The sequence below is a fragment of the Sinocyclocheilus grahami genome, unplaced genomic scaffold (genome assembly GCF_001515645.1).
Source record: "Sinocyclocheilus grahami isolate Dianchi unplaced genomic scaffold, SAMN03320097.WGS_v1.1 scaffold487.1, whole genome shotgun sequence".
In the NCBI taxonomy this organism is placed as follows: Eukaryota; Metazoa; Chordata; class Actinopteri; order Cypriniformes; family Cyprinidae; genus Sinocyclocheilus; species Sinocyclocheilus grahami.
In genome coordinates this window covers 200,409-212,281 of record NW_015505666.1, presented here as the reverse complement: position 1 = coordinate 212,281, position 11,873 = coordinate 200,409, and the positions used below count along the sequence as shown (strand labels likewise).

At 36.3% G+C, this 11,873-nt stretch overlaps 2 protein-coding genes across 2 annotated transcripts in view; one reads left to right on the top strand and one right to left on the bottom strand.

The window, feature by feature from the left end:
* The window catches only part of sspn (sarcospan (Kras oncogene-associated gene)), a 7,634-nt gene extending 4,422 nt beyond the window's left edge, over window positions 1-3,212 (bottom strand). Inside the window, exon 1 of the mRNA XM_016236311.1 lies at window positions 2,470-3,212. Coding sequence (XP_016091797.1) covers window positions 2,470-2,724 — 255 coding nt within the window. The 5' untranslated portion in view covers window positions 2,725-3,212. The remainder of the gene's footprint in view (window positions 1-2,469) is intronic.
* A 1,035-nt stretch (window positions 3,213-4,247) lies between these two features.
* Window positions 4,248-8,558, top strand: bhlhe41 (basic helix-loop-helix family, member e41). The gene is made up of 5 exons (XM_016236310.1): window positions 4,248-4,490; window positions 4,616-4,679; window positions 4,820-4,927; window positions 5,044-5,155; window positions 5,750-8,558. Exons 1-5 carry the CDS (start codon window positions 4,429-4,431, stop codon window positions 6,682-6,684), a joined length of 1,281 nt encoding a protein of 426 aa, XP_016091796.1. The 5' UTR covers window positions 4,248-4,428; the 3' UTR covers window positions 6,685-8,558.
* Window positions 8,559-11,873: the final 3,315 nt, after the last annotated feature.

The window sequence follows — 11,873 nt, the reverse complement described above, 5'->3', positions numbered from 1 at the left end:
ACCAGCTGCCATGCTTCAAAACATACCAGCATGTGCTGTTTTTTTCAATAGGGACAGACCTTATTTCAGGCATTTAACTAAAAAACCCCTTTAACTTCAGGATGATGGAACCAGAAGTGCAAAAATAAAAACTTTAAAGTTCTGGCCAACAAAATACAGCGTCCCTGCAGCAATCTATAGACCTGTTATCTTTTACACCCTAAATGTACAAAATATAATCTAATCATACATGCTAATCAAGTTTTAATAGGCCATTTGGAGGGTGATCACCATGATCATGTGCATCTCAGAGTCTGTTGTTGCAAAATGTTGCCATTGTTGTCATGAACACATACCAGTGTACTGGGTTGCTCTAATCTCATTTGCAGTGCAGCAGACCTCCTAAGTTCTTTGCATGTGCCAAGCTTGTTATGAGCCAACCATAACCCTTATTGTAATCAGCATTGTGCAACTCAGCATTGAGTTGTCATCTGATAATATATTGACTGCCGTTGCAAATTGAATAACTTGACCCCCCACCCTCCAAGATATCTTTATCTTCCACGCTTTTTATCTCACTCTTTGTCTCTCTCTGTGTTTTCCCCGCTCTTTTTCTCAGCGTGATTGAGAGTCTTGTGATTAACGTGTGGTATCTATTTTGATTGTTTTTCCCAGGATCTGAGGCAGAGAAATTTTTCTCCAGGAACAGCAGCACTGGTCTCGTGAGGCCTGAACTTGAGATACCAGAGCACACAGCGATGTTCTACCTTATCGCTCAGATATGTGCATCCATGAATTTAAATGTGTCTCTAACATAGCAATCTCATAAAACGTTGTTTTATTGCCACAATAGCTAATGTATTACACAATGAAACAGTTCTATATTGGGTTTGTGTGGCATTTAGAATTGAACCGAGACTACGTTTCGTGTTTTGTTGAATGGAGGTAGCAAACAGGATTCAAAATTCCAATCTGAATTAAAAATGTAAAGAAAAAAAAAAATTTTTAAAAAGCAAGCCAATTTCGTAACACTTAAAAAAAAGAAGGTTATATTGTTTACATTATTTTACTACCGTAAACTAACAACGAAAAATACTTCTGAAGCATTATTGTTAATTTCAATATTTACTTTTGCATTATTTTAGTTTTTTTCATATTTTTTACATTTTTAATTCTGTTCTGTTAATATTATTTAATGGACCTGAGCTAGTAACAAAAAACGTGCATTTTTATTAACTAACATTAGCAAAGAATATTAAATACTGTACCATATGCATTGCTCATCGCTCAATATTAATTTATGCATAAACTAACATTAACAAATGGGACCTTATTGTAAAGTGTTACTGCAAAGGTTTGTCGAGACAAACCCTGAATGTTTGCTTGACACAGTCTTGTTCAAAGGTTTTGAACAAGTTATTACATAGATAAAAATACTGTATTATCGATAATCGGACAAGACTGTTGAGCAATGTTATATAAAGATTCTCTTTTTCACTTTATCAGCTTGTGTTCTTTTAATTAGCACAAGTTTTTTTGTGAGTGATTGACCATGAGCCTCATTGATCTGAGCTTCTGCATGATTATGTTTTGAAACCAAAAAACATTATTTGTTGAAATTTAGGCAATGTTCACTGAAAAGCTGAGGAGCATATTAAATTCAAATTAATGAGGCCTATGACCAATCAGTTCCAAATAGAAATATAAACCTGTACAAATTGAGAGAGAGAGAAAAGATTTAATCCAAGATTTGGTGATAATATAGCATAATGAGAGACTCACAAGCAGTTTGTAAAAGACCAGTTATTTTTTGGCTGGCAATGCCAATTTAGGATTAACTAGTGTTAAGTATAATGTAATTTCTGTAAGTACATAGAGAAAAAAAACAGATGCATGCAATGTTATCCTCCTGCATGTTTCAGCCCTGTTTTGTTGTCATACGGCTTGGCTACGTGACTGGACATGCATGTCTGCACGGAGGGATGGCTTTGAATCTTTTGAAGATTTGTTTTCTATTTATAAAGGTACAGTTTGATCTAACTCTCCAGTGATTCTCAAACAAACATACAGCTGTAGCATTTTTTGTAGTATTTTTATCTAAGGAACCTGTGTTTAAATCTATTTTTCGTTACAGGCTTCTGCGACTGGATACTTTGCACGAATACTTAAAAATCACAGCTGAACAAGCAAAATCCACTGTGATTAGCATATGAGCTTGTATGTTTTTTCCAGATTTGCAACATGACACCCTCAGTGATGATTCTCACGACAGCTTTAAAACTCATGAGTCTCTTTATAAATGTATTCATTGTTCTCACTAATATGTTATTTTTGGACATGCATGCATGCTCTCTGTAACATTGTTTATGTATGCTTATGTACAGTATGACAGTGTGGCCAATGGATCTGATATGAGGCGGCCTCGTGCATGGCCCCAAAAGAGTAAACAAGGCATGCTGGGAGTTGAGGGAGAAGCAAAAGGAAGCTTACAATGATGCCGGCCCAGTGGGGCGTCTCCCTGGCCAGCAGAGAGGAGCTAATGGCAACCATGAGGAAGGCCACAGCAGCTACTGCGACGCCCAGCAAAAGCTGTAACAGAGCGACCAGCAAAGGAAAGCGGCAGCCACAACATTTTTGGGCTTCCTCCGGCACCGGGCCTCCAGTTTCTACTTGTCCCTTCTTCTCCTTGCCAGCGTTTGCGTTGCCTCCTCCAGCCGACCCCATCGGACTCGTCCCCGACCCCATAATTCCTCCCGTCTCGTGCTGAGATTCTTAATCTTCCTTTGAGGCCGACTGGACGTTCTTGCACTCGCCCTCTGTCTGTTTGTCCTTCCTTTTCTTTCTCGCCTGGTGTTTCTTTTGCTCTCTTTAGCTGGACTGTTCCCTTGCCCTGCCCTTCCCCTCCCTCCTCACTGGAGGCTTTGCTCCCTACGCGATCCCTGCTATTCGGAATCAGAAAAGACTCTGAACTAATATGGAAAACATTTGGAGCAGATTCCACAAGAGCCACATATAGAGCACAGAAGAGGAGACGGAAAGGAGGGAGGGTTGGAAAGGGGAGGGAAGACATAAAGGGGGACTCCAACACACGACAGCTACTAGTCTCCCTGAAAACTACACAGGAAACAATTCTTGTCTCTGGCAAACATGTGGGCGAGTGCTCGAGTCCTGCCAACCTCTTGCAACACACTGTGTAATCTATTCATAACCGCCTGGAGTCAGTCACATGATTTTGATGAAGTTACGTGACCCGTGGGCATGTGAGCGGGTTACAGTTAATCTCTTATGAATATTACGAGAGAGTGCAGATATGCTACGTGTTCATTTCATTTTGTGTTAATTATGGAGAGTCATTAACTACATGCAGGGCATGTTTCTTATAATGAATATGTCTGTATTCACCTAGACCTTTTGTAAAACTCGATTCATATTTCTTTATATGCTGGAAAAACTCTGATTTATAATCTTATAATGGTTTCATCTGCTAAAGCCTTCTGAAGGATGCATATTGATGGAAAATCAATCGCAAAGCAATCTCAGTACATTTAGATGTTAGTTCAAGCTAAACACAAGAAATGTTCACATTATAATGCTGCAAATAAATTATTTGTCATAAAATATTTATCACCAATATTTTCTTAGCAGTTTGTTGATATACGTAAAAAAAACTGATACAGTTCATTTCTGTTACAATATAGCAGGCAAACTATTTGCAAATCTTTAAAAATATGTAGCCCATTAAAAAATATATTTATGTGAACACAGGTACAATCAAATATTCATAGAGATTACTAATAAAATATGATTTCATCTAGTAATAAAATAGTAATAATAATTTATAATATTAATAACACATTGACGTGGCATACGTTTTCCCCAAAGATATGAATTACTAGCCTAGATATATAGTAAACAGACCTTTAGGGATGCCCTAAATTGGAAATAAAATAAAATATAAAATAATGTTTTTATTTATTATGCCAAAAAGTTGGCTATAGACTATAATAATTCTAACTTTATGTAAAAGCAATAAATGTGTAAGACATATCCTCATTTAGATTAAATACTTGTAAATAATATAATAAGTAGGCTATCCTGGTATTTCAGATTTAGATGTGTAGGCTAGATGTTATCCTTGAGAGCTCAAAAACTATTATTTTAACGCGTCTGAGCGATATGCTGTGGTTTTATTTTTCAGCGTCTCTTCAGCAATAAACTGACAACTTTCAAGCACATTTAATTCCCAGACTCTAGAGCTGCTGCAGTTTACACGTGAGTCAGCGCGCATGCGCGGTAGTCGAGTGCGCGAGAGTGTCAGCTCAGGCGAGCGCACACACATCATCATTCAGAGGTGCTGCGCGAGACCGGACACCACGCACTGCCGCTCCGCTGATACTGGATTAACAAACCTGATTGTAAAAGAAGCACAGAAGAAAGTGGGACAAAGTTATGGATGAAAGAATACCGAGAATGCAGGGCAGACAGTTCCTGGATCACGCGGATTTCTTGGGGTAATTTTTTATGTTCGGTTGTTTTTTGTTTTGTTTTTAATAAACGCAACTAATGTTACGTTTTTAAAAATGTGTGACGGAATGAATAGATTTGCATCTTAAAAATTAGGGTTTTCTTTTTTTAGGGTTGAATATTCGTCTCTCTACATGTGCAAATCCAAAAGAGGGGTGAAGAGAGAGGAAGGAAAGGTAAGCAAACTGTGGACCCGTGATGGGAACGTGATGTCCGTCAAGTTCACGTAACACTTTGTGTCGCTAGTCCTTAATCATCCGTGTGATAATTATTACTTTAAGAACTTTTTGCAATGGCTAATACTTTTTATTCGCAGGACGCGTATAAGTTACCACACAGACTGATTGAGAAAAAGAGGAGGGACCGAATAAATGAATGTATTGGGCAGCTGAAAGATTTATTACCTGAACATCTGAAACTTACGGTAATTTAAGTCAACAGAATTTTGTTTGGTCTTGTTAAAATGTTTGGTCATTTTAAACCAGCATAAGGAAAGCTAGAAAGTAGGGAAATCCGATAAATGTTCGTATTGTCTTACAGACTCTAGGTCACTTGGAAAAAGCGGTAGTTCTTGAGTTGACGCTGAAGCATCTGAACGCGTTGACAGCTGTCACAGAGCAACAGCACCAGAAGATCATCGCTTTGCAGAACGGTAAATTACATCTTGTGCACCCCACACAATGCAATCAGAGAAACATCAATGCCACATCAAGTAAAACAGTAAATGGAGCTTAAAGTACAGCAATTCAACTAAAATAGCTGCTCATAGCTGCAATTATGTATATACTTTTTATGTCAATTATGCTTACATATGTTAAGTGTTTTTATTGACCACTTTTTTTGTTGCATGTATTCATATATTTATATCTGTCTAGATTTATTATTAGTATCTATCTATCTATCTATTCATCTATCATGGTTTTATTTATTTTATATATATTCCTGTCTAAAAAAATCTACACCATATGTTGATTGTTTATTTTTAATATCTATCTATCTATCTATCTATCTTGGTTTTATTTATTTTTTATATTTATCTTCTGTGTATTCCTGTCTAAAAAACATCTACACCATATGTTGATTATATTTATTTTAATAATCTATCTATCTATCTATCTATCTATCTATCTATCTATCTATCTATCTATCTATCTATCTATCTATCAGTCTGTCAGTCTGTATTTCTGTCTGTCTGTCATTTTTCAGTTTTTTTTATGACAGGAGATTTGTCTCTCTTTTATGACAGGGGAGCGGTCGTTGAAGTCCTCCCTCCAGGCTGACTTAGACGCGTTTCACTCAGGCTTTCAAGCATGTGCCAAAGAAGTCCTGCAGTATCTGAACAAGGTGGAGAACTGGACGGCGCGCGAGCAGATGTGCACGCGACTCATCAACCACTTACACAAAGTTTCCGCGCAGTTCCAGCCCAGCGCAGGGAGCCTGCAGCGGCCGTTGCCAGGCGACGACGCTCCAGATCGGGACGTGCAGAGAGATACTCAAGCCAACTGTGTCCCTGTCATCCAGAGGACTCAGAACCTCGAGCTTAATGAGAACGATACGGACACCGACAGCGGATATGGAGGAGAGGCTGAGAAAGGCGATGGCAAATGCGAGAAAGGATGTGACACGGCCAAAAGAGTTAAGATCAAGCAGGAGTTCGGAGATGAACGTGTCACCAAAAAAGCCAAAATGAACTGGTCCGTGAATGGTGCGTCAGATTCCACCAATACCCGGCCGGACGTGGCGTTAATGAACTCTTTAATGGGAGTGGCGGGTGTTGGTGGACAACAGACTCCCTTTTGCATGCCGTTTTACTTCATAAACCCGTCTGCAGCAGCATCGTACATGCCTTTGTTTGATAAAAGTAATTTGGAGAAGTTGGTGTATCCAGCAGCAGCGGCAGCGGCGCTGACCAACCCATTCCCGTGGCTTTACCCCGGGATTCCCACGCACACCTCTGCTGCAGCCGCGGCCGCCGCTGCCGCTGCCATCGCTTTCCCCAATGCGCCCGCCAATAAAACCTATGGATTTAATGCAGCATCCTTAAAAGACGACGAGCCGCCGTCTCCCGATGGTGACCTGTCTAACGAGGCCGACCTGGCCTCTCCTGTGTCTGGGGATCATCATGGCTCAGAGAATCATGCCATTCATCAGCCCCAAAGAAATGAAAATTATGGTACATAAAGCTGACCTTATGTCCTTTGAGTGCACACTAGTTTGCTTGTAAAATTGCTATTTATCTGTTTATCTTAATTTAATTGTCATTGAGTATTTACTATAGTGTTTCTATGGATTTCCAAGCAAAGGCTGTTCATTTTTTATTTTTATTTTATTTTTTACCATTTTTTATTATTATGAGGACTCAAAATTTCAAAACCAATTGGTTTATCTTTGTTTAGGGGAGAATGGGGGACATTGTAACAACCAGTGCCTTTTGCACTGATTCCTTGAGTCAATTGTCAAGGAATTGTCAATATTCCTTGACAATTAACAGCAACCTTTATGTCTCGCCATCGAAAATGTGTGAAATCTCAGACTTTGCTCTGGGTTTTTTTCGTTGTTGTAGTTGTCTTTTTTCATTTTTGATGAAGAATCTTAATTTAGCGCAGTACATATTAACCTTCATTAAGCTAACGAACGGCGCTTATCCTAGCGGAACGTTCCTTTCAAAGATTTGGAAGTCACATATTGGACTCTTGGATGTAATGTTTGATATTGACCTCAAGCAGGCTGGTGTGACTGCTGCAGTATTTGTCAGATATATAACTTTCTATTATAGTACGACTGGATTTTGGTTGTATTTTGCTCTTTTCAAAGTTCAGTGCTTGAAAGAGTTACCTACATACCTCAACATACCATAGTGTTTGGGCCAACTTCTTAGAGATGCTCCTCTGATAGGGGTGGTGAGGAAATGTTTCGAGCGATTTTAATTGGACAAATGGTGTAAGCGACAACCCTCTGATGTAATGTTACAGCAGTCCCCGTCTCTCTCCCTCTCTCTCTCCCTCTCCCGAACAATTACTCTGAATTTCTTGTGAAGGAAATCAACACTCCAGATCAGAATGGCAGGACCAATCACCTGTCAATCATCACTGAGAGTGCTTTGCCAACAATCTGACATCATTGTCCTGTGTCACCTCTAGCAAAAATGTACAAGGTATAATAGCACCTTATGGAACTTTGATATTGAATGTAATCTGTGTTCTTTTGGTAGATATAAAAGTTTGTACTGTATATATTCTGATAAAAGTAGTTATTTAATCCAGAGGTAAAGTGCACTTTTTCTTGCCTTCTCCTATTACACAATCCTCACTCTTCGTTTTTAAGCCAATGCCCTTTGAACTCAAACTATATGTTTTTCTTACGGAAATCTTCTTAAATACAAGGCAAGTGTTGGAATATATGTATCTATAAATGTATGACATCATAATACTCTTGAGCTGGTATATTCAAACGTGAGCTGGATCATTTTAGTCTGAGACAGCTGTTGAAAAGTATGTAAGGTAAAACCTTTCAAGAGATGTGATTATATCAAATGTGTTTTGCCTTTTTTGAAATATTGTCACTATTCATGACCTCGAAAAGCTAAATGCGTTTGGGTTATGCTGTGTATTGTACAAATATGGTGGAGCACTGTAAAACATGACATGTTTTTAACATGTTTAACATGTAAACGGACCTTTTAGATTGGATAGATCTTAACAATCAGGAGATCATGGAAGTTTTATTGAATGTGTTTATTTTTTAGACCTGGGTTTATGAATGCATAGGAACAGTGATGTACCAGCTGCCATTTATTTCTGCATTGTAACACATTTCATAGGCCCTATAGTGTCTTTGCCTCAACTGTCATTTGCCTAAAAAGTGGCATGTGGATGTATATAATTTGTGAATATGCTGTATGTTTAATGTTCATGTTGTAGAAGAAATCTATGGATTTTTTAAAAAGGATAAACTGAGTGACTGCTGCACATTTCCTTAATGCTTTACACATTTGCTGTTTGAAATTATGCAGCTCAGTTGTCAAATAAACATAAGCTCATGTGAACAAAATGCTATCACCCCCCTCATTTATTTCAGCACCCAAATGCACATGATAGTTATACAGTACACAGTAAAACACTTAAACAGGCTGACAGAATCATTCAGACTTCATTACAGGTCAAAGTACACATGTGACAGTCCATTAGAGTGTTATTTTCAATGTGAACCGCCCAGAAACACCCACTTACCTACAGCTGACATGTAAACAGATTTTATGCATAATGAACCATTAACAAAGGCAGCTAGGAAAAACAAAAAAAACAGTTACTCTGAATACTTCTAAGGAGTCGTGCATATCATTTGGATCAATAAATGTTTATAAAACGTATCCTGTGATGAATTCAAATGTGGAGATTTATTATTTATTTAAAGTAATTAAATGTCAATAACATTGAGATTTGATAGGCCAAAAAATTTTAATTATATACATTTAATAAGTTTATGCGTTGTTTTTTAGACAAATAAGTAAGTTTGAAAATCAGCTAACATGAAATTCATAACGTTGGAATGTAAAAACAACCAAAGTTAACAAAATTCACGTGATATGAGTCCCTGGATATTATTCTGAATGCTTATTTGTAAAATAAGCATTATTGCTCATAAAGTAGGTGTCTATAAATCATAGCTTGTGGGAAATAAAATAGTTTAACCCACCAGCAAGGACTCAGCTACTAAATGCTTATGTAAACATTTAGCTATAGATTTAACAACAGTGTGTCTAATGTAATATTATTTAGTTGTGATAAATAATGTTATTCCAGTGGTAGAAAATAACTGGAAAGAGTGCTATAGTTACTTCAGGACACCCATGTTGGGGACGTGAAAAGTGATAAGGAGGCATTTGGTTTTATATTTCAGCATTCAGTTATGCTGAGCAAGATAAAGAACACAAACTCTTGCAAATTCACATTCTCAGATTGCTGTGAGAATATAATCGAGGTCACACTGGCATCTAGTGGTAAAATGGCGAAGTCACATGTAATTTATAGTTTATAGTTTCAAATAAGAATGAATGAATGAATGAATGAATGAATGAGATGTAGGAATTGTGATGTCCTTAGTAAGTAATCGTAAGGGAAACACTGAAAAATCACACAAGTATTTCTCGGTTTAGCGACTGTATTATTCTCCTCAGGGAGTAGGGGAAAGTGGGGACGAAAGTACCCTTTTTCAGAAAAACAATAATTTTGTAGACAGATATATATTTTTGATGTGGCCAATAACTCACAAGTGTGGTCTATCAATACCAGGTGGTATTTTGTACAAATGTAGAAAGACTGAAGTATCATTTCACTTGAACATAAGTTGCACATTGTTACTTTCGACCCCGTCGGTTGCGACGAAAGTAACACAACAATACAAGCTAGATATTTTTGTGTTACTCTTGTTTTTATTAAATATACCTGACTATGACCTTGTTAATACCCACATGAAAAAATACTATAGTAATTAATTTATAGTAAATACTATAGTGTTTTTGAACCATAGCATATAGTAAAAGTACTTGAATTAATTTGTTGAGGTAATTCTATAGTTGCTATGGAAATATAACAACTACAGTAATATAAACTAATTATTTTACCCAATACTGTACTAAGTTTTCTACAACTAGGGTATATTATACTACAATACCTACACTACAGTTTACTGCAGTAAAAACTAAATTAGCCTATACTACAGTATTTATTACAGTTTATCAGTTCACTCTAGTTAATACTACAGTATGCTGTAGCATTCATTAACAAAGTGTTGTAAATACTATAATATATACAGTATAATACACGTTACAAGGTTCAAAAACACTATAGTATTTACTATAAATTACTATAGTATTTTTTCACGTGGGTTATAACTTCAAAAATATTTTGTCCTTTATTTTGTGCCTTTATCCTTTAAATTCTCAACATAATGTAAGAAGTCATATTTATGTTTCCATCCAGTTGTTTTTATGCATTCATAAAGTAGGTGTCTATAAATCATAGCTTGTGGGAAATAAAATAGTTTAACCCACCAGCAAGGACTCAGCTACTAAATGCTTATGTAAACATTTAGCTATAGATTTAACAACAGTGTGTCTAATGTAATATTATTTAGTTGTGATAAATAATGTTATTCCAGTGGTAGAAAATAACTGGAAAGAGTGCTATAGTTACTTCAGGACACCCATGTTGGGGACGTGAAAAGTGATAAGGAGGCATTTGGTTTTATATTTCAGCATTCAGTTATGCTGAGCAAGATAAAGAACACAAACTCTTGCAAATTCACATTCTCAGATTGCTGTGAGAATATAATCGAGGTCACACTGGCATCTAGTGGTAAAACGGCGAAGTCACATGTAATTTATAGTTTATAGTTTCAAATAAGAATGAATGAATGAATGAATGAGATGTAGGAATTGTGATGTCCTTAGTAAGTAATCGTAAGGGAAACACTGAAAAATCACACAAGTATTTCTCGGTTTAGCGACTGTATTATTCTCCTCAGGGAGTAGGGGAAAGTGGGGACGAAAGTACCCTTTTTCAGAAAAACAATAATTTTGTAGACAGATATATATTTTTGATGTGGCCAATAACTCACAAGTGTGGTCTATCAATACCAGGTGGTATTTTGTACAAATGTAGAAAGACTGAAGTATCATTTCACTTGAACATAAGTTGCACATTGTTACTTTCGACCCCGTCGGTTGCGACGAAAGTAACACAACAATACAAGCTAGATATTTTTGTGTTACTCTTGTTTTTATTAAATATACCTGACTATGACCTTGTTAATACCCACATGAAAAAATACTATAGTAATTAATTTATAGTAAATACTATAGTGTTTTTGAACCATAGCATATAGTAAAAGTACTTGAATTAATTTGTTGAGGTAATTCTATAGTTGCTATGGAAATATAACAACTACAGTAATATAAACTAATTATTTTACCCAATACTGTACTAAGTTTTCTACAACTAGGGTATATTATACTACAATACCTACACTACAGTTTACTGCAGTAAAAACTAAATTAGCCTATACTACAGTATTTATTACAGTTTATCAGTTCACTCTAGTTAATACTACAGTATGCTGTAGCATTCATTAACAAAGTGTTGTAAATACTATAATATATACAGTATAATACACGTTACAAGGTTCAAAAACACTATAGTATTTACTATAAATTACTATAGTATTTTTTCACGTGGGTTATAACTTCAAAAATATTTTGTCCTTTATTTTGTGCCTTTATCCTTTAAATTCTCAACATAATGTAAGAAGTCATATTTATGTTTCCATCCAGTTGTTTTTATGCATAAATTCAAAATGTGCATAAAACATCT

Coding starts and splice junctions, on each gene's coding strand:
- bhlhe41 (XM_016236310.1), top strand. CDS start 4,429: ATGGATGAAAGAATACCGAGAATGCAGGGCAGACAGTTCCTGGATCAC. Junction 4,491..4,615: donor GATCACGCGGATTTCTTGGG/GTAATTTTTTAT, acceptor TTCTTTTTTTAG/GGTTGAATATTCGTCTCTCT. Junction 4,928..5,043: donor CTGAACATCTGAAACTTACG/GTAATTTAAGTC, acceptor ATTGTCTTACAG/ACTCTAGGTCACTTGGAAAA.